The sequence below is a fragment of the Engraulis encrasicolus genome, unplaced genomic scaffold (assembly GCF_034702125.1).
Source record: "Engraulis encrasicolus isolate BLACKSEA-1 unplaced genomic scaffold, IST_EnEncr_1.0 scaffold_27_np1212, whole genome shotgun sequence".
Taxonomy (NCBI): domain Eukaryota; kingdom Metazoa; phylum Chordata; class Actinopteri; order Clupeiformes; family Engraulidae; genus Engraulis; species Engraulis encrasicolus.
In genome coordinates, this window is record NW_026945566.1 from 1,475,440 (window position 1) to 1,497,284 (window position 21,845).

At 42.1% G+C, this 21,845-nt stretch overlaps 2 protein-coding genes across 3 annotated transcripts; both read right to left on the bottom strand.

Annotated features, from left to right (window-relative positions):
* Positions 1-1,580: 1,580 nt before the first annotated feature.
* ing2 (inhibitor of growth family, member 2) lies at positions 1,581-5,062 on the bottom strand. Of its 2 annotated transcripts, none has more exons than XM_063192996.1 (2): positions 4,760-5,062; positions 1,581-3,096 (listed from the first exon to the last, which is right to left on the bottom strand). In XM_063192996.1, the coding sequence occupies exons 1-2, from the start codon at positions 4,896-4,898 to the stop codon at positions 2,285-2,287; spliced, it is 951 nt and encodes a 316-aa protein (XP_063049066.1). In that variant the 5' UTR covers positions 4,899-5,062; the 3' UTR covers positions 1,581-2,284. The 2 variants fall into 2 exon arrangements, with proteins under 2 accessions (XP_063049066.1, XP_063049067.1); XM_063192997.1 differs by lacking the exon at positions 4,760-5,062 and adding an exon at positions 4,320-4,425.
* An 836-nt stretch (positions 5,063-5,898) lies between these two features.
* On the bottom strand, positions 5,899-16,648 carry ccdc149b (coiled-coil domain containing 149b). Its single transcript, XM_063192994.1, has 12 exons — positions 16,444-16,648; positions 15,743-15,904; positions 15,584-15,622; positions 15,354-15,461; positions 14,896-15,012; positions 14,486-14,658; positions 13,830-13,902; positions 12,814-12,898; positions 12,554-12,701; positions 12,100-12,176; positions 10,848-10,940; positions 5,899-8,274 (listed from the first exon to the last, which is right to left on the bottom strand). Exons 1-12 carry the CDS (start codon positions 16,492-16,494, stop codon positions 7,643-7,645), a joined length of 1,758 nt encoding a protein of 585 aa, XP_063049064.1. The 5' UTR covers positions 16,495-16,648; the 3' UTR covers positions 5,899-7,642.
* Between the last annotated feature and the right edge of the window lie 5,197 nt (positions 16,649-21,845).

Consider the following 21,845-nt stretch of genomic DNA (forward strand, 5'->3'; position numbering starts at 1 on the left):
TTAAAAAATGAAACATAGGCCAACTCCAAATATTTTCCCAAAAAGTACTGCTGTTTACTAGTTGTCTGCCGATGTTGCATAACCTTTTGGATGTTTTTGGGAATAAATAAAAATGTTTTTTTGAAATGTAAACAAAAGTTGCCCCCATTAGAATAGCTCATATCTCGGAAAGGGCTGAGCCAAAAAATGCGGCGTCACCGGGTACTGACAAGTCAAGGGTAGCGTGAGCAATACAACAGCACATTGAAATTGGCAGGAGTTGCCCTTTAACCAATGAGATGAATTTATATAAAAAACAGTATTAATTCCTATCTTGGACATGATTTCACCAGCTTAAATGGTGGGTGTATTCCTTGTCATGTTTTGCAATGTTTTCCTTTCTGTAGTGCTTACAGTGTGACAGGTTTTTACCAAAAGGCTGTCATTTTATCACCTGCTGGTCCTTATGATGGAGTTAAGCTGTGAAAACATACGAGAATGCAATTTGTCCTTACTATGTGGCAGTAATTGAAGATCTCCCTTAAAAATATAATGTATGAGTTGATTTTCATGCTGTTTAAAACCCATTTATATCATTCAGCACTGTATTTAACTCTACATATGAGTGAGAACAACTTAACCGATGCACTGCTTTATCTTATTTGGATGTTTATTACATATCACTGATCTCCGTCCCAACTTATTTGAGACGTGTTGTGTGTCATCAAATTAGAAATTAGTACATGTGTCCCCCAAAACAATATTTTTTCCACGGTTTTACAGTTTTTCTCACTTGGTTTTGTTTCTCACAACAGAATAATGATTCTCAAAAGTCTTTGTTCAATTGTGACTTCCTGGTGTTACCTGTGCACATGGTCAAATCAGTTTCTCATTGTTTTCGGCATATAGCCAATGATCTCGTCCACCATGCCATGGCTGTGTACAATTGTCAGTGATTTCGTACATTATCAATTGCTTTTGTCATATCACTCAAAAAGCTTTGTCACTGAATGCATGAAACTATCTCAATCTTATCTGATCAATGTAATATAAAACTGAATTTACAACATTTCCCATCCAATCTAAACAACATTTCGCTTCAGAAAAGATCCTCAAGAGTGTACTATTCAATTGACAACATGAGAAATTGATTTGACTAGCTTGTCCATACACTATGACACAATGACTAACCATTCTGCTGGCGCTGATACGTTCATTGACACAAAAACTTGGTTTTTGAAAGACAAATAAGGGTTTTGAGCAAGAGACTCGGTTTTGCAGGTTATCCACCGTGTTTTGCCATTTGATAAAGGTGTTTTGAGAATGAATATTGTGTTTTGCAAATTGCGAGAGATTCAAGAAATGTACAAAACCAATTGAGAAATGCTGTAACACTTAATATGTTGTCTTTTCACTCTTCTCCATCTAATTAATGGATTGAATGTTTTGAAAATGATAGCATTTTGATTTTATTCACAGTTTACCAAACATCCCAACTTCACCGGAGTTGGGGTTGGTATGTAAACCGTCTGAACTTTCTAAAGAAAGTTACCTTTCACGAGCAGTGATGTGCAGACAAATGATTCACCAAAGAGACAACGCATTGCAAGCACAGGTTTATTAAATACAATAAACTCGAAAATCTCTTACAAACATCACAACACAAAATATGCAACAGTGGAATTGACTTGTCCGGAAGACAGAGGATGACCAGTATTCCACTTTAAGGAGATGAGAAGAAATTAAGAGCTCAGACATAGTGTAACTCTAATGATCTAAACCTTGTGCAAGAACCATAAAACATAGCAACAATAGAACGGTCAGAAGTTGAACCCCTGTCAAAACACTGCAGGCTTCCACCTCTTAGGTGGCTTTTCACATGGCGCTCAACACCAACGTACATCCTATCAAATCTTTGCCAAGTTGAGTAAAGAACTGGATATTATATTCTCTCTGAAATAGAATTTTGGGTGGCAGTATTTCTAGCTTCTGGTCTCCTCTTGGTCCTTCTGACGGTAAAATAAGGAGGTCACCTGGTTTAACCAACTCCACTGTACATCCCAACGTGTTTTGTGTCAGCACCGGTTTGAAAACCTTTGGCGAAAAACATACTTGGCAGAGATCTCAGGGGGTAAAATCTCCCAGCGATAGGTCCATAGCTTGATGGCACAGTCCAGTGCTCCCTCAAATGTGATTGTGTGCACTGTGACACAGTTACACTACGCAACTCTCTTCCCATTCCATTCTCTCCCGTTTCACTCACAGCTTTAAACATAACAGAACACACTTACTCCACCAGAAGGTACTACCTCGACCGACGGTCTTTTTTAGGCTTGTCAGTGCTTTTGTCCATGGTCTTTTCATTGTCACCTCTGCACTTGGGGCAGTACCACTTGCCTTTTGGCTTGTAAGTAAGTCCGACACAGGTGAAGTGGAACCACTCGATGGGGCATTGCTCGTTGTCGCAGCCAATCATCTCTCCGTAAGACACCTGCTCACACAGGCAGTAGGTGGGCTCGTTGGGGTCGATGGGGAACTCCACGGGCGAGGCCTCGCGCTCCTGCTTGGCCTTGGTGCGCTTCTTCTTCTTGGCCGACTTGGACTTCTTCTCCCGCGGCGGGGTGGACGCCTCCTCCAACGTGTCCTCCAGTGCCCCGTTGGCGCCGTGGCACGAGTCCCGACTCTCGCTGTTGCGCTGGCGACGCGGCCTGCGGGCAGATCTCTCAGGCAGGGACCCTGACGATGTCGACCCTCCACCGCCGCCACCGCCTCCTCCTCCTCCCCCACCGCTACCACCACTACCACCACCACCACTACTTCCTCCAACGGCTCCGCTGGCCCCACCTGCCACGCTGCTGGGCCCGTCGTGACGCAGCTTCTCCACCTGGGAGCGCTCCTCGCTGGCGTCGCCGCTGAAGCAGTGCGTGTGGGAGTCCATCTGGCGTGAGCGGTTCTCCACCAGCTCCAGCATCTGGGTGACGATGTGGATCTTCTCGTCGCCCAGCTCCTGGCTGCTGATGAGGGCGCGCTGCAGCTGGTTCTGGAGCCGCTTGCGCTGGCCGGCGTCCGTCTCGCCCTTGTAGCGCTCGTACACATCGTCCACCTCGCTCAGGACCTCTGCACACAGAAACAGGAGGGCGGCAGAGGGAAGGGGAAACATGGTGTAGAACATTAATATGCATGCGAGTCAGATACCCAAAGAGAAGAGGTGATGTCAAGTACAAATAAGTTCAGGATATAAGTACAGTAAAATAAATAAAATAAAATAATAATAAAAAAGTACAGTACATCAATAGGCCTGCATGATATTACATAGTTGTTACAACAGCTATTTCACTGTAGCAGAAGAGAAATGTCCCATTCTATTAACTTCTACTTCACACACCTCTACCTTTTTTTTACATAGCCTAAGTGTTGGGTGCCTTATCTGAAACCATTATGTTGAAATCAAAATATCAAAATGACAGCTGCAGAATTGTCAAGAGGACAACATAGCTACTCAGTTTGTACATTTGATGGTCTGTCCTAAATTAATTTAAAACGAATCCTGTGATTTCTCAAATCTGCCATAGCCAGTCAGTACATAGGCTACCTATAAGGAATGATTTGCTATCTGGTCTGATTAACAATTGCAGCCTACAACCAGAGGTTGACTGCGAAAGTGCAAATGAGAGCCTGCCATCTATTCGACCTGTCTTCTTGCTGCAGCTTGTGATTCAATGCATACACTTTCTGAAAGAATGCTCGCTTCATCCAACAAATCTGACACAGATCTAGGCAAACCATTGGTCTTTGTTATGAACTGAGGGTGAGGGCTTTCACCCCCTTCAGTGGTAGTTTATGTAAGCCCCCAAGGAGCCCAGTTCGATCCAGAGAAAAACAAACAGGGACAAATATGGCAGGGCATAATTTCTCGCCTTTGCTTCTGGCATGGAGTCTTTGTCCTCTGTACTGTAGTATATTTCAATAACCGGAGGATCCGCGTGCAGTCAATAACTCGATACTTCAGTAGCCTACAGTTGCAACACAAACTTCCTACGACCCTTCCCTATTCTCTGTGCCTGCTGACGTCATGAGGAAGCAAACTGTGATACACACAGGCGCGTTGCATGCGTTCCACATCAGATTGAAAAGCCCTCCGCGACGTCGAACAGCTTCTAAACAAGCTCCCCATTTACAAAACAACATGAGCGCCCAAGTCAGGAGTATTCTCGTGACCGCTGCGATTGCAGAAGTCCACGTTTAAAACACCACATGCATATCTGAAACACTACACAGAAAGCTAGTTAAGGCTTCTTCGATTCTATAAGGCCAACAAAAGCTTGCACAGCACACCATACCTAACATCTAGAATTAAGCTTGCAAATCGACAGGGTAAACGACAAACAAGGTAACCGCCTAATGAAATCCCGAGTATTTACTTCGAACGCTATCCTAGCTGAGCAGGGGGACAAGCCGAGTTAAGTCAAAATGGCTGATCACCCGGCGTTAATATAGCTAGAGTGAAAAAAATACCCTACATAAAAGGGCTGGTCTTCGCTTCTGATCACCATATCAAAACACAAGAATATACATTCCACTTAGTTGATGTCTTGGCACAACAATGTTTACCCATGAAATGTAGAGGCCCAAGTTTGCAAACGACAAGGAAAAGCATCTAATCAATGACATAATGCAATCTGGTGGAAAGACGTTGAATTTTCAGATTCAACGAAACAACAAATGCAGCAGACTCAAAGCGCCGTGGCTGAAAGAGAGAGGCAATTCGAACGTTCCATACCTTGATACTTTGTGTCGATTTCCAAAAGCAATGAAACATTCCGCTGTACTTCCAAAGGGAGAGTCTCAACACATTCAAGGTAATCTTCAACATAGCTGACCAACTGGGATTTTTCCACATTTGGATAATGCGCCAACATCGTGATTGAGATGCATCAAGCAGACAGCTGCTGCTTGAAAGAAACAACTTCGAAAGAAACCCCAAAGAAACCGAATATAGTATGTTCACAAAATCCTTGTGGTGTTGCCGTATTCTTTCCGGGGCTATGCAGTCCAACCCTCTCTTTGGTTGTAATTCCTTCAAACAAAACTGACGGTACTACGCATGCGTAGATTAATGCCTTAAAAGGCCGCGGTTTTGCATTTCGCGCATCTTCCTCGAAACGGGGTTGGGCCACAGGAACATCAAAGCCCAGCGTAGTGGTGATGTCACAGGGATCCCTCCTACTTTCTTTGGCGCCGCGAAATCAAATATGTGTTACAAATGGTGTAGTGTAAAATCATTGTATAGGCTATGGTGTGGTGCCCTACGAAATTCGTACTAATGCATAAACCAATCGCAGAAAATAAAATAGCAATAGTATTTTTTAAAGCACATTATCATAACGGTCATGCGTTTAAGAAATAGATGGGGGGAGGGGGGACTTTTAACCAAAGGCAGATGAAGTTGTTTTTAAATTAAAATTAAACCCTCAACCATTTGCGGTAAATTATGTTCCTTTTGTGGACATTACATTCTTTGAACATTGGAGGAAAGCAGTCAGTCAAGAAAATGGTACTCTCAATCAGTTACAATGGCACCTTGGTAAAAAAAAATAAAAATAAAAAATGTTATTTTGGACAAAATGCAGCAGCATTTCAGATTAGTTTCACCTGTATGAGTGATATGGGGAAGGTAATACTAAGTGGTATATTGCAAGTCCACATAGGCTAATTTCTCCAGATAGTATATTTAGAAGCAAAATGTTATATATGTTCCTAAGGTGCCAAAAAGCTGATTCAGTTGTTTTTGATGTGAGCACTGAAACTGAGATCACTATTCATCATCACACTACGGTTTTGGACACAAGATTTTGAATGAAAAGATTTGGATTCTAAGAAAGCACAGAGTTTCTGTCTTCCACCATTATTTCCAAAAACAATTATTTCAGCCTCGTCTTTATTCAACTGCAAAAGTTTTGATGTATCAAGCAATTTTTTTTCCAAGGCATATGCACAAAATCTCAATAGGGCTTTCGTGATTTGGAGAGACAAATAGCACAACATATTTTTTAAATATACATTTAATAATGTGACTAAGAACCTCGGTACTTTTAAAGTTAATTTATTATTTTACAACACATATGACTGAATGGCTGGCTTTGGACAGTAGATTATATGCATGCAAGCATATCACTACATCAGCAGTGTTTGTCACCATCACTTCCATCTTTCAGTCTAAAGAATAAGTAGTATGCACCTAGTGTTTTCATTTATACAGTGAAACAGTACACAGGAATGTTGAGAGACTCGCTGGTAAAATGCACAAAATTCCACCATTGCCTACACATAAAGCTAAAGTGGCTGGACATTTGAGATGGTCTACACAACACCAAAGGTGATATACTGGGTTCGCAGCGTAGCGATCCACAAAACACAGACTGTTGTACGAGTAGATACACAACAAATTTATAACAGCAGGTTGATTATCATGTCATTTGTTTAGTTTTCATTTAAACACATCCCGATTAACAACATTCCTGTCCTTGAGTCATTTGGAAGTCCTGATATTATAAAGTCCGGGCACCAGAGCCTACAATCATCAGTTTCATATCTTACTGTGGCACCGTAGCACTGAGAATGTCGAATGCTTGTTTCAGTGAGTTCTACTCCATTTAAATAGCAGTGTAACAGATATTTCCACAAAGGATTTGGGTAATACACTGTATAATACACCAATTCTGAGGTTAGGTGAATCCACCAATCACACACTATGGTCCTGACCAGCAGTGTAGTGTCTTGGGTAGAATGCATCAGACGCTGATCTCACTGTTGATTCCACATCTCTCTGATTCACAAGCCTGACCCAGCAAAACTTGTGATATAATTCACACACACTACTGGTACTGGAACTATCAGAAAGAGCTGCAATCAGCGAAAGCTCTTCTCAAGGTGAAAAGGCGATTCTTTCACCTCTCCCCCAGAATAATAAAAATGAGCCATGCAAAAATCAGTGATAAAGTGAGAAGCACTGTGTGATTCTTTTTCTGTATGTGTGCAGCAACATGATTCAGTGACCTGTGATAACCATCGTCTCTTTTGATGACCTCTGTTAAAACAACCCTCCGGGATTATTTGACATTGGACCCTGTTTCCTAGTTAGTCAGAGTCTTGCTGACATGTGGAGATACTGTTTTTGGATCATCCAAGCAGTCCTTGGAATTCCAGAGGTGGGTGGTGTAAGGGCTTCCGCACACTGGCTCCGACAAAGTGCTGCGCACTGCTCAGCTAAAATTCGATTCCATTGTTTTCAATAGAGCCACGCACACTGGCGCCAATGTCCGCGGACATTCACCGATGTCGGATAGCAATTAGAGACGAGTTCTATTTTGTCGGCGCCGCCCATTGACTATCAATGCAATGTTCGTGTGAAATTGGGTTTGGGGGTCCGAATTCTGTCTGAAGTAAAAGTGCGCCGCACTTTGTCGGAGCCGGTGTGCAGAGGCCCTGAGGCTAGCGGCTATTGAACGGCTATTGGTAGCCTCTCACCAAAACGGTATTATACCCAGTCCACAAAATGTAGGGTCTAATGTCGAAAATGCCGGAGGGTTGCTTTAAGTGTCAATGTTTCTGACCTTCATGTCCTCTTTATGACCTTTAAACTCCCACTTCCCCCTGTCCATTCTTACGCAGTACACAAGTCTTCTTTGTGGTCATTTTCAGACATCACCTCTTCCTGTTCAGACACTACCAGTTCATCATTGGCTTCCTTGATATCGTCCACAAGTCTCTGTTCCAGTGCCTGCTCTGAGCCCTCTGCCTCCTCTGCTTCATTAGGAGCTGTGTGTGTGGGGGATTCCCCACTGGGCTCCAGCTGGGCACCCTGCAAGGACACCAGTGCAGGGCTGCCCTGTGGGCTGTCATCCACTGTTTGTTCACACTGTTGCGCCTCTGTGTCTGTGGTCAACAGCGAGGGCAAAACAAGATCCTCAGGGCTGCACGCCAAGGGGACGGCCACAGGCGGCGAGGCAGCCGAAACCCCCTCGACGTCCGCGACCTCCTCCTCTGTCAGATCGCTGAACACACATTCGTCTGCCTCCTGCGCACATTCCGGCTGGTCGGACGGCGAGTCGATGACATCGGTGGGCTCGGCGCAGCTGTGCAGGACCTCCACGCTAACCTGCAGGTGGCTGCTGTTGTTGTGAGCGCACAGAGGGACCAGGAGCCGGCTGCTGTGGCCGCTGTCCATGCACACGTCAGGGCTCTCTGCCTGGGTGGTGACGTCGGCAGGCAGCTCCTCTCTCCCCCTCAGGCCACCTGGAAGGGGACAAATGCAGAGGGCCTGGATGGTTAGGCTGCCTTAATGGCTCTTCATTAGCAGATTAGAGGCCTGGGCTATGGGGGTCATACAAAGAAAAACAACGATTGGATGATTTAGAGGTCTAATAAGATTTTGGAGTTTTTGCAGCAATTTGGTGCAGCTGGGGTCGCTGAGAAAGCTTAACTTTGTCATGAAAACATTGGTTTAACATTACAGAGAGTCTTAAAATTAAGGATACAGATAACAAGCACAAGCTTATAAATAAAAGTGGTTCTTCATGAAAGGATTGAAGGGACAGAGATTTCTTAAATTTTAGGCTTACTAATGCTTGCTACAGAGCTAGAAATAAGTGTTACAACAAAGTTATGAATGAATAATGAATAGGTATGACGAATTAAGTTAACAATCAATATTTATCATCAATTGTCACTCTGACACTATAATAATTTCTACCTTGTAGTGGTTTTAAATCTCATAGGGAGTAAATGATATCCTTGAGAAAGAAGTTGCATCTGACAATCAGGCATACCTCCAACATCACCAACTTTCTGAGCAATTTCAATCTGGTTTTTGGCCAGAACATAGCACTGGAATAGTCACTGGTAAGATCACCAATGATCTACTATGCACAACTGATGCAGCCCTTCTGTCCAGCCTCCTCCTCCTCCTCCTCCTGGACCTCAGTACAGCTTTTGACACGATATCTCATGGACTTCAACTAGAACGGCTAAGGAGCACTGGAATATGCGCCACTGCCCTGAGATGGTTTGAGAGCTACTCATCAAGCAGAATCCATTTTCTCCAGATCCAGAACTCCTGATCTGAAAGTTCTACCTTACAACATGGGGAGTTCCACAAGGATCAGAACTGGAGCTGCTTCTGCATATTATCCATCTCCTTCCCATTGGTAACATCTTTAGACATTATGGAATCCAGTTTCACTCGTGCACTGATTACACCGAGTTTTATTTGTCCACTAGGCCCAATACCAAACTCCCATCAAATGATCTTACTGCCTGTCTTCATGACAAGAGACTACCTTGAATTGAAATGCAATAAGACAGAGCTTTCTCTTATTGGGACCCCAGCAACGCTTCAGCAAAAAGAATCAGCTTCTTGGCGCCAGCAGCAAGCATCAGCAAGTCTTGGCGTAATATTAGACAGCACCCTCTCATTCTCCACTCATATCAGTTCTGTTCATTAAACTGCATCTTTCCAGCTGATGAACATGTCTAGACTGCCTCCTGCACTGACCTAACAACTGAAATACTTGTTAAAGGGACAGTTTGGTCAATTTCAACATGCAGTTGTAATGCTCACACTACCCTGGACTTGTCAGTGCCTGAGATTTTTTTTTCTTCTTCTTCAGCCGTTTCCGAGATCCTGGTCAGTGTAATGGGGGCAGCTCTTTGTTTACATTTCAATTTTTTTTTTTATTTATTCCCAAAAACATCCAAAATGTTATAAAACATCAGCAGACAACTAGCAAACAGCAGTACCTTTTGGGAAAATATTTGGAGTTGGCCTATGTTTCATTTTTAAAAAATGTAAACAAACGCTGCCCCCATTAGAATTGCTCATATCTCGGAAAGGGCTGAGCCGAAAAATGTGGCATCACCAGGTACTGACAAGTCAAGGGTAGCGTGAGCAATACAACTGCATGTTGAAATTGACCAAACTGTCCCTTTAACAGTCCCGGAATACCTTACATTGCCTACTGTAACATTATTCTATCAGCCATTCCAAACAAGCTTTCTCTCCTCAACTTGTCCAACACTCTGCAGCACAAATTATCAACTGCACAAAGTCCTCCCAGCATGCACCTCTACTGCATCAATTACACTGGTAATTCAAAGGATTGACTTTAAAATACTTTTTGGACTGGCCTCTGCATTCATTACAGGCCTACTAGAGTTCCACACCATCACACACTCTATGCTCATCAAATGCTGGATTATTGGTCCAGTCAAAAGATCCCACTGACCTCAATGGGAGCCAGATCTTTTTAATCTGTTTGTCCTAAATTATGGAATGCCCTGTCAGTGGTGTAGTGGTTTTTTTTAAAGTCGGGGTACGCGACTTTTAACGCCATCAAATAATTTGGCAATTTATCATGTCAACACCCCCCAACTGCCCTTAATCTACCATCATTGCTTGTCCGTTTTCATATCACCTGCAATACTGCTATGTGATAATTCCTTTTTGTATTCAAACATGGGCAGAAGATTCCTTTTAAATCTCACTTCAGGAGAAGTGGGTGGACTGCGCACCCCCGCGTACCGCGCCCACTACACCCCTGATGCCCTGTCACCTGAGGTAGTGAGGTACTATCCAAGGACTCTTTTTCAAGATTCAAAAGTGAGCTTAAGATCCACCTGTTAAAAGTAGCTTATGGATTTCATTATTTCTCCGGTTTTATTATTTTATATTTCATCATTTATTTTTTAGTTTGTTTGTGTCTACGGTGACATTGAATGTTCTGAAAGACACCATGCAACATTTAAAAAATACATATATTATTAAATCCATGATCCCATTCACTCATGTTGTATTAGAGGCAGCCACTGACCTGTTGAGGGTCTACCTCTCTCAATAAGTGCAGGCTGCTCTGTAGGTGACTGCAGGGGGAGTGGGTCACTCAAGATAATGGCATCTCTGGCTCCTGTCAAGAACAATAAATCCAAGCATATGTTTTACTGAGACAGCCCGCCGAGCCCGGGAAAACATATAGTAGGCTCATAATATGAAACTATACACAACACGTGTAACATTATTATCCACAAGAAAAATGACAAATTTGATACCAGTGAAAAAGGTTAGCAATTGCACTGTTTGTTATTGTGTTAACAGCTGGACAAAGTGTATGCACACACTATGTTGGGGAGATTGATGTGGTGATGATTAACATGGAGGTGGAACTTAAAGGTGCACTGTGTAATATATATATTTATTTTTTCCCAGAATTCATGCTGCCCATTCACAAATGCTACCTGTGTCATGAATACTTACCACAACCATCAAATTCTAAGTATTCATTATGACTGGGAAAATTGCACTTTTCATACATGAAAAGGGTGATCTTCTCCATGGTCCGCTATTTTGAATTTCAAGAAATAGACATTTTTAGCTGCAAAAATTACACTATTTTGTTTATACTTGTAAATATTAGTTTATTACTCAGTAAATATTCATGAAACTATCAAATTTGGCCACAGGCAGCTCCGTTTCAATGAGCAGCATAGTTGCAGTACCTCTTCCGGCCACAACCTTACACAGTACACCTTTAATACATGTTTTCATGCATAGCAACTCACATACAATCTATTTCACACATAAATAGTGCCTGGCTTGCCCTTTTACAATGTTATTTTCATGAATCACAATCTGATCTATGATAAATGATGACTTATTGTACAGACACTCAAGATGGTGTGCAAACTACAGCGGGGGGTGGGGGGTGGGGGGGGTGAAATACAGATGGTAAAGAACAAACATACTCCCGAGTCCTATCGACACATTGTATGTGAGTCCTTTTGACAGCAGAAGGAGAAAAAGAGATATAGTCAGAGTCAATATTTAAAGGAAAAAGAGCACAAAGGACTTGGCACAACGGAAACCAGAGGCTATGTGATAAGAGCTGCAGGAGAAACAACAATTGCGTTTTAAGCCAACACCAGCCGAAGGACATTTCCAACAACCAAAGGTCATTATAAAAGGTAGAAACACATTTAGAGCTCATACAACAGTAATCTACTGAATAAGCAGTTTTGTGTATACTTCCAGGGAGCTGGGTGATGTATAAAACTAAGGCAAGTTTGTACCAGGCAGGCTCCACAGACCAGACACCTCCAGGGTCTTCAGCTTCTTCTCAAGTTCAGCCACTCTGTTTCCCAGAATTCTGCACAGAAGGGCAGACAGGATGGACTATGTCATCTACGTACAGTGCACAGCAATAATGAGTCCTGTCATAGTTATTTTACTAGCACACAAGAACCATATTTTTGATCAATGTTTTTTTTATAAGTACCATACTGTAAGTTAACAGTATTTATTATTATATAATTATTATATAATTATTAATTAGCGCGAAAGTTATTTCTGCCGCTCTACTGATATCAGATAGGTAACTCGAGATATTTCTAAACAATTTAACCACTCATAGTAGTTAATCGATTGCATTTCTAAACAATGACTGATCCTCTACACCAAGTCCTTTTTCCCCTTAGCTCCACAGTGGTGATATTGCTACAGTATTGAGTGACTGAACATGCTCACTTGTTAGTTTGCCGCTGGTGCTGGATGACCATGTTCTTCTCATGAATGGTCTCCAGCAGAGCGGTGGCCAGAGACTTCAGGTCAGCGATGGACTGGGGAGTGACCGGCAGGCTACATCCATTATCCTCCGACAGCAACAGCTCTTGAACTGAGCAGGCAAGAAACACCCCAGTGAGGACATCAATTTATATGACAAGGCATTTTTATTTTAAAAAAAACCTAGAAAGAATAATAATATTATTGATGTATGGGTGTATTACCTTCCTTAGCAGAAAGGACCCCGGTGAGAGCACTGCTGTTGTTTCTGCCATACATCTTGCAGTTCTTTCTGCTCTCCAAAGCACTCTGTAATGCAAATAAAAGCTGCTGAACTGAATACTGCTAATAATGCTGAATACATCCCATGATAACATTTTCAAACTGCAGTTCATTCACAATTTATAACTACAATTCATAGCTATTGCACTGCTCAATTCAATACACTGCACAGCCACCAAAAACATGGTCACACACTGTAATATGTTGTTGGAACACATTCACTCATGGATAGGCAATCAAAGTCCAGTCCGGTCCAGATCATAACCCCAGTGAGAGTCTTTGGGATGTGCTGGAGAAGGCCTTGCACAGCATTCAGACTCCATCCTAAGGATAGACCGATATATGTATCGGTATAAATATCGGCCGATATTTGGACTTTTTAAGTGTATCGTATCGGCAGATACACGTGTGGTTTTGGCCGATACGCAAAATGTATTATTATTTTATGTTATTCAGGTTTTTTTAAAAGCACCAAGACACTTTATTTTTGTATTCCTTGATTTTTAGACTTTACTTAATTGTTAGAGTGGGTGTTTAAATATTACACGTTCTACCTCAATTTAATAATGTTAAATAAATGACCTGTAATATTTGTCATTTTTTTAAACTTTTTTTTACCCATATCGTCCTCAAATATCGGGTATCGGAAATCGGGTATCGGCCAAGGGTTGTGAAAAAAAAAATCTGTATCGCATCGGCCATTAAAAAACCTGTATCGGTCGACCCCTACTCCATTCTATTCAAAAACTGGATGGAAGTAAGTGTTGCGACACTACAGACACACATTGCAACAATGGCACAGCAAATGTGTGCCATAACCAATGCTAAAGGCAATACAAAAACATACTAGAGAGTGGTTTTTTGCTTTTCTTTTCTTGGTGGCGACTTTTTGGACCGTGCAGTGCGTAATGTCTTGTAAACAGCAGTTTTAAAGTGTTCAAAAATCCAGAAAGATTACCTTATATTTCATGATGTTACTCTTAAGCAAGTTGACCTCATCTTGAAGTTGTTTTAAGCGTTCATGTAAATATCTAGATGAAAGCACACATAAGTACAACAGTAGTCAGTTTGTTACTATTTAATATTGCGCTATATAAATACAGGTTGTATGGTATTGTATTACATTACATTACATTAAATTACATTGCATTTGGCAGACGCTTTATAACCAAAGCGACTTTCAAAAGAGGATATAATCAAGCCAATATCACAAGCAAATACAAAGTGCACAGGAAATATACAGAACAACAAGTGCAGTTGCAAAGAGGGGTTAGTTTTTTTTTTTTTTTTTAATTAATATAGAGTACACACACAACACACGCACAAACACACACACACACACACACACACACACACACACACACACACACACACACACACACACACACACACACACACACACACACACACACACACACACACACACACACACACACACACACACAAACTAAACTAAACATCATGTCAAGAGTCTGCCCTGGGGCTAGGCCAGCTCAAGCATTAGTTTAGTAGCTCCTCTCGAAAGAGGAAGGTCTTTATTGTATTGTATCTAAGCACCCATGCATACTGTAGGCATGTCTGATAGAGAGCATCCAGATGAGGAGTCTACAGTACCTGTTCTCCATACAGAGAGCGTCTACATCAATGATACGCGCCTCGTGACTTCCCAGGATATGGTTGATCTCCAGGTTCAGACGATGAGCCTTGTCCTGAAACACGTCCCGCTCCGCTCGCACGTCCTGCAGCTCGTCTGTGGCAGATTTCAGGCTGTGCTCCAGCTCCTCAGTCTGTGCAATTACAACTCTCCGTTAAGTTATGACAGCGTAACTCATGTGTCAGTAATCTGCCGTTTCATTTTTCAACCGTGAGCCCCTGCGGTGTGTGTGTGTGTGTGCTCTGTGACGAGGTCTATTTACACATGATTGTAGATAGGTCACACTATTTGAACGTGTGTCATTATGCCATAGAAGGGCCACAATGGCTGCATGATTGGCTGAACTGACAAGGCATACACGTTGACACACCTGTTCCCGGGCCTTCTCCAACTGCTGGACCAGATCCTCCCGCTCGTGTGCTGGGAAGTGGCGTGCTCCCACCTCCTCGTCTCCAAGCCTCTGTTTGGCGATGGTCATTCTCAACAGCTGTGAGGAGAGAAACTTGATTACTTAGGTTCATTTCAACACACCAACCAGGAAGTATCCAACCACCAGAGAGCAATATAATTACCCCTGTACAATATTTGCTAAGTGGGTGGTGTTCGTGTCACAAGAGAATATTGTCAACCATAAACCTAACACGGTGACATTCGGTGTGAATAAACGGGTGTCTTATCATTGTTTATTTAGCGAGTTATTACGGAATACAATCTTTCAGTTAGCATGCAGCATTTCCCCTGTTCACTTTCAACAGCACAGTATAGCACAAAGGACTCCGCCAACATTAACACAGTGAGGTATACGCGTGGCGATGGAGAGGCACATACTTTGTTGTCCCCCTGCACTTCAGCCAAGCGTTGCTGGAGCTCCTTCACCTCCTCGGCCAGTTTGCCACTTTTGTCTCTGGAGTCCCGCAGCAGCTGGGCTAGATTCACCTGAGAACAAGACAAAACAAACAGACCAAGCCGTTACCACTGGCCACATTTCTAGGCGGCACATCATTGTCGTTCACATTTTCATCTGAAATGTTACTTTTTGCTTAATTTTTTGTCTTCACCTGATTACGCTTCTCGGGGGGAAGAGTGGGGTCACCATCCTGTGAAGTAAGAGACAAATCTGCCATCAACAACAATGTCACAGATCATCGATTTCAACCACATCTGGTAAGATTGGGGTGATACAGAGGCACATGCAGCCAACTGCTGCAATCACTTACAATTAGCTCGCGGTATTTCTTCTTCAGGCCCTGGTGCCTCTCTCGAAGCTGGTTGGCCATCAGCTTGTACTGGTCTCTCTCCTGCTGACATGTGTCCAGCTCTTTAGATAAAATCAGCAACGCCTCCTTCTTGCTTTCCAGCTTCCGTTTGCACACCAAGAACTGAGGAACAAGGAAACAGGAGAAACAAAAGTGTGACTGGGTCCTGGGAGGAGACTGAGGTAAAAACAAACATATGGTTAAGCAAACATATGGACCATATGTTACACCATTTACCTTACAAACTCACTCAACATTAAGATGAAAATGCGTTTATAGATGTGAATACAACACAATCTTCATTATTGTACTAGTAGGCTATAAGTATTGAAATGGTTTTGTACAGTTTTAATCCTGATTGACATCAAATGACAGTTTTGAGCAAACTGACCACTGTCATGTTAATCTCCTCAATCGACCCGCCCACTTTCCGGTAGCGTCTGGCTAAGGTTTCAGATAAGCACACTTTACCCGTAGACCTTTAATTTACACATCGGTACACTGTGCACCTGCCTGCGTAGTGCGGATATACCGCTCGTCAGCACTGTCAACTAACAGGGTTGACACGGCAGCAATGTTGTGTACCCCCATGAAATAAGCCTGCACATCATCATCATCACCACCACCGTATCCAAGCATCACAAATTCAAGAGGTGACTCACTTCATTTACCAGCCCCTGCCAGTCACTTTCGCTCCTTCTCGAGGTGTTCATCGTTGGCTTCACGCAATCTCAGTCCAATGAAAAACTACCAATGCTGAAAGTTTTAAACATCATGGAAAAACATCCTTCTGCGTAGTGCGCTGCAGTCACGAATGAACGTTTTGATCCTCCTCTGACTTGAAACCCTCGGTTAACCAATGCATCTCTTCGGCTCTGAACCAATGAGGAAATCGTCATTTCCGACTGGGACGCGCTTCTTCGTTGGTTGGTGAAGGTGGAGTGTCCAAACGTTTCCGTAGATAGCGACATCCACAGCTTCCACACAGCACAACACAAGACAGCCATGGTGCTTCAACGAGTGGCACGCGGACACAGTAAAAGTAGCATAGATTTCTTGCTCATGTTCAAAATGGCAGTGGGATTTGCACTGTCTTGCCAGATTTGTGCTGTTAGAAATAAGACTAAATAATAAGACTATCAAGCTTTAAAGTAACGCAGACGTGGAATCAGGAGGGTACATTTGGCAGAAATGTGTCCATGGCAGCTGTTTACGCCTATATTTACGCGTAGCGCACACTCATCGTGTAGAGTAGAGTACTTGTATTAATCCCGAGGAAAATGAAGGTGTCTGACAGTTTACAGACATACACAAAGACCTAATACACAGTAGGCTATTGCACATTGCAGTACACGTATAGGAAAGGGAACATTGTGTGCCAAACGCGTGGAGTAACTTCAGTAAAAAACAAACAAACTGGGTTTTGTTGCAGATTTATACATGAACTGTATGAAATGCTGGTGTACCTCACAAGTACCAGCATGGAGTGTTTCGAAGTGTAGGCCTACTTGATGGCACGCACCAACAGAAAAATATTAGCAGGTGCCAAATAAAAAAGTACATGAGGGGGAATGAATTGCCCACTGCTTGCAAAGACTAAATTTTTTAGGGTAGCAATGTGTCGGCCATAGATCTTAAGGCATCTTACAAAGGTAAAACAAAAACAGTTTAGGAGGCCTGCAGCTACCTGGGGCCTATACTAGGCCTACAATCTCGCGGAAAATCAACTGTGCTTCGTGGTGCAGCTAGGATATAGCCTCGTTTTTCGTGGTCGGGCAACGCGCCCTGTTGTCTAGAGTGGGTGAGAGAGAGGGCGAGAGAGAGAGAGAACACCTGAGCAGCGCGCGTGCATTCCGGGGAGGGGAGCGCTGTCGTTGTGTCAGCTTCATGCCATCTCTCCCTTCCTCCAACATTGTCCCTAACCTTAACCTCAACCCTAACCCTAACCTTAACCCTAATCGCATTCTTTGGAGGCATTGCTCCAAAAAATGGTGTCAATTGTTTTTTTTTTTCATGACGCCACTTTGGATGGATTTGAGGGATGCATGCCACACTGCATTGAGTTTTGAAAATGCATTATACGAATAATGGGGCAAAACACCATCCCAATTTTTAGATATTTTGTTAATTTCCTCTTCCAGGAAAAAAACAAACAGCAAGTTCAGAACCGCTGTCCTATCTTGGAGATACTGCTCCAAACAATAGTGTATTGTTTCCTTCCCATGATGCTGACTTCCTGGAACTATTTTGGAACTATGGTCCTTGTATTGAGCCGTCATCTTTGTTTGAAAATGGAACACAAAGATGAAGGGGATTGGCCACCTTCTTAGAATGGAATTGAGGGTTAAGTCAGACATACTGAAATACTGAGATGAACAAGTATAAAATCACATATTTGGTATCAGAGATTTTAAGTTCTAGTGTACACTGACTTGGCTATTCATTTTAGGTGTAGTAAACCTAATCGGTGACAATGCTTCTAAGGTACACCTGCATTTCACACAGGAATGAGTTTTTAAAATGCATTATAAAAATAATTGGTCAAAACACCATCCCAATTTTTAGATATGTTATTAATAATAATATTCTCTTTCAGAGACACCAGACAGCAAGTTCACAACTGGTGTCATACATTGGGAATATTTCTCCAAATAATGGTATAAATTAGTTTTTGCCCATCTTTGGACCTCTGCATCTCAACAACCATTGGACCCTTGTGTTAAAGGGATACCGTCCCATTTTTGGAAATAAGCTTATTTTACACCTCCCCTTGAGTTACATAATAGGGTTTTGTGGTTCTCCTGCACTTTCAACCGTTCTCTGGGTATGGCAGTGCAAATTTTACCTCCATGCTAGCAGTTATCATTGAGTCCTATGAGACCAGTTCGCGGCTAACTGGTCTCATAGGACTCAATGTTAACTGTTAGCTTGGAGGTGAAATGTGCGCTGCCATAACTAGAGAACGGTTGGAAGAACAGGAGAAAGGTAAAACCCTATTATTTAACTTGAGGGGAGGTTTAAAATAAGCTTATTTCCAAAAATAGGACAGTATCACTGTAAATATGATGTGGTGTGAAAGTCATGGAACATATCAGACCATGTACCAAGGATGAACCTTGAATGTTGAAATTTGAGGTTTCTACTGACATCTGAAACCCCTTGCAATTTCAATTTCAAAGAAAAGTAGAGGGCCAGCATTAAGGTGTAATTTGACGTACAATGCTGCAAATTGTAATGTATGCTCTTCAGGTCTATGACTCTTAGCTCTGAAAAAAATAATGGACCTACCACAAATAGTTCTGGAGATAATTAAGTCTGAACATGGTTACTCAGGCAGTGACACCAGAACAGGGGGAGGGGATGTCCTTATTTACAGATTTTTTTTTGTGGAAAATGTATGCACAGCTGAAATCTACAAAGGTGGATATGTTCTATTGGATGTTTAAGCCATCACATATTGTTTTTTTTTCAAGCAAATCCGAGGGGGTCGAGTGGGGACCATTTGCTGATTCCAGCTGGAATGACCCAAGATGGACGTGATCCTCTGTGTTGGACATGGGCGGGTGGAAATGCAAAAGCCAAAGGTTTCGCAAAATTGCCTTAAATTACCCTTATGTGATAAGCAGTGTGTGTGTGTGTGTGTGTGTGTGTGTGTGTGTGTGTGTGTGTGTGTGTGTGTATGTGTGATCGCTGTTTTCTCCTCTTCATTCTGGATGTATCATTGTGCTAGAATGCATATATAATGTGGAAGTGGAGTGTGTGGACATCCACCATATTCAGTCATATGGTAACAAAGCAACAAAGCATCCTGAAAGATGGAGGGTAGCTCACTCTATAGCAGGGGCAAAGTCGGCCCTAACTGGAGCCCTTGGTAAGTCCATATGTCTGGTTATCCAGTTGTTCAGTGTTATCTTTCACACACCGCGCTCTTCCGTCTTGTTGGTGCGTCTCTGAAGTAATCTAGTAGTAGGGAATGGATCGCACTCAATTTTTCTTCTTTCTTGTGGTTTTATTTTATTTTAACTTTGCAGGGACCCTGCAAAGTTAAAATAAAATAAAACCACAAGAAAGAAGAAAAATTGAGTGCGATCCATTCCCTACTATCCAGTTGTTCAGCCCTTACTGTAACCTGACTACACCTGTACTTCCAGTGCATTTGCACACAATTCTGCAAACAGACTTGCCAAGACATCTCCCAAATCATGAACAGTTGAATTTGAACATTCTACTGCAACATGCTGGCTGGATGGAGCGGGTTTAATTTTAAGATTCATATTAGCCCCACTGGTAGATGAAAGCATGGTCTGACGTCTTGTAGCTTCAACTGGTAGCATACAGACACGTTTCACAGATGTGCGTTCAATAGCCCTGCCAAAAGGTAACTTGGCCAGACCGAAGCTCACAGACCTATTTGTCTGTGATGAGTTGGCTACTGTTCACAATGCACAGCGTCTGGTGCTTGTATTTCCATGTCCTTCACCCCAAAGGACAACAATCACACATACAATAATTTGGTTTGCATGAAAAGGTTGGTGTCCCATCAAAATTACTTACAAAATTAGGAGACCGTTGACCAAACTCTTCTACTGAACTGAATACCACATTTCCTCCCTGTCATTGTCAACATGGGCACCGTTTAGTGCGTGCAGTGTTCATCATTCAAGCACTGCATTTTTCCGCCATTGTTAGGGGATCATCCTGGTACTTTCAGTGCACTGGCTCAACTGAAATTTTCAGCGTGAGCGCCCTAGGCACTGAAAAACAGTGTCCGAAGTGCACAAGTGCAGCATTTGAGACACGGTTGTCTTGGGTAGTATGTGTCCTGTGTCGACCACCAGATGGCAGTGTTGCACTTTGTTGTAGGGTAGAATGCCCTAATGTGGGACAATTTTTGTCACTTCAACTTTAGTGGTTTATTAAAATTTAATGACAACATTTCAATACAAACAAATTACACCCTTTTCATCCTCTAGTTATGCTCTAATCAAATAAAACCTTTAAAAACATGTTAAGTGTTTCTAATTTGAATAATTTGGATATTAATGTAAGTTGGTCAAAAACCATGGTTATCCCTAAAGTGGGACAATCGGTTTCCTAATGTGGGACAGTGTATATTAAAAGGTCTCTAAAACATGTTTGTGTAAAATATTAATTCAAAATGTGATCTGCCACTCTTTAAGACATATCAGCTACACATTTAGAGCATGTTTTATTAATTAATTTTACTCTCTTTTGTTGGAAAATATGACTGAGACTGTTTGAACCCATTGCACACAATTGGTCACTTCAACATGGCAGCTCTATTTGAGGAAAGAACTTCCGGTTTTTGGACCCAAATGTTGTGTTGATAGCTGTGCTCCAGTAGATTAGGCCAGAAAGACTGAAATACACCTTTGATATAGATTTAAATATCCATTTTCTGATGTGGACATGGTGTTTGACTTCATAGTAATTGTTTGACTTATTAAATTACTACTTTTACAACTGTCCCACATTAGGAAAATCTTGTGTCCCACTTTAGGATGCACCTATCCTAAAGTGGGACACTAATAATATGGTTTAAAAATAAAATATTACATTATTTTATATACACCACACATTATTTTCTGATGAACATATACCTACCCAACATATTTATCAAAAAATTGATAATGTTGTTTTGATTGGAATTGATTTATACCCTAAAGACAAATTTGGCCAAATGCTATGTAATTTGCCATTTGACGGACTTCACCCAGGGTCCCTCTTCTTGATTGTAACCCCTCCCTGGAGTATAACTATACATTTACTAAATCATGATATTATGATAACAGGATGATAGGGCTTTTATTTGGTTATAGTTTTGTAAATGTTAACCAACTTGGGGCAGAGCTACACCCCTTAAACCTTAAAGGATTTATCCGGAGTTGGAACAAGTTTGCCTGATTTTTTGCATGTTTGGGATGAAATACAGTCACTCTAGAGCAAAATCAAGGCAAAAGGATGCGTTTTGAGAAAGTTTGATAATATCACGTTAGCCTCGTTAGCCATATCAGCTATGCAATATGAAAGATGCGGGCATCGT

Bases quoted from the DNA above. Each gene is read 5' to 3' on its own strand.
- ccdc149b (XM_063192994.1), bottom strand. From the start codon at position 16,494: ATGAACACCTCGAGAAGGAGCGAAAGTGACTGGCAGGGGCTGGTAAAT. The intron at 15,905-16,443 runs GTGAGTCACCTC...CTTGTTCCTCAG, and splicing joins GGCAGGGGCTGGTAAATGAA to TTCTTGGTGTGCAAACGGAA. The intron at 12,177-12,553 runs GTGAGCATGTTC...CCTTCTGTGCAG, and splicing joins CACCAGCGGCAAACTAACAA to AATTCTGGGAAACAGAGTGG.
- ing2 (XM_063192996.1), bottom strand. From the start codon at position 4,898: ATGTTGGCGCATTATCCAAATGTGGAAAAATCCCAGTTGGTCAGCTAT. The intron at 3,097-4,759 runs GTATGGAACGTT...TTCTGTGTGCAG, and splicing joins AATCGACACAAAGTATCAAG to AGGTCCTGAGCGAGGTGGAC.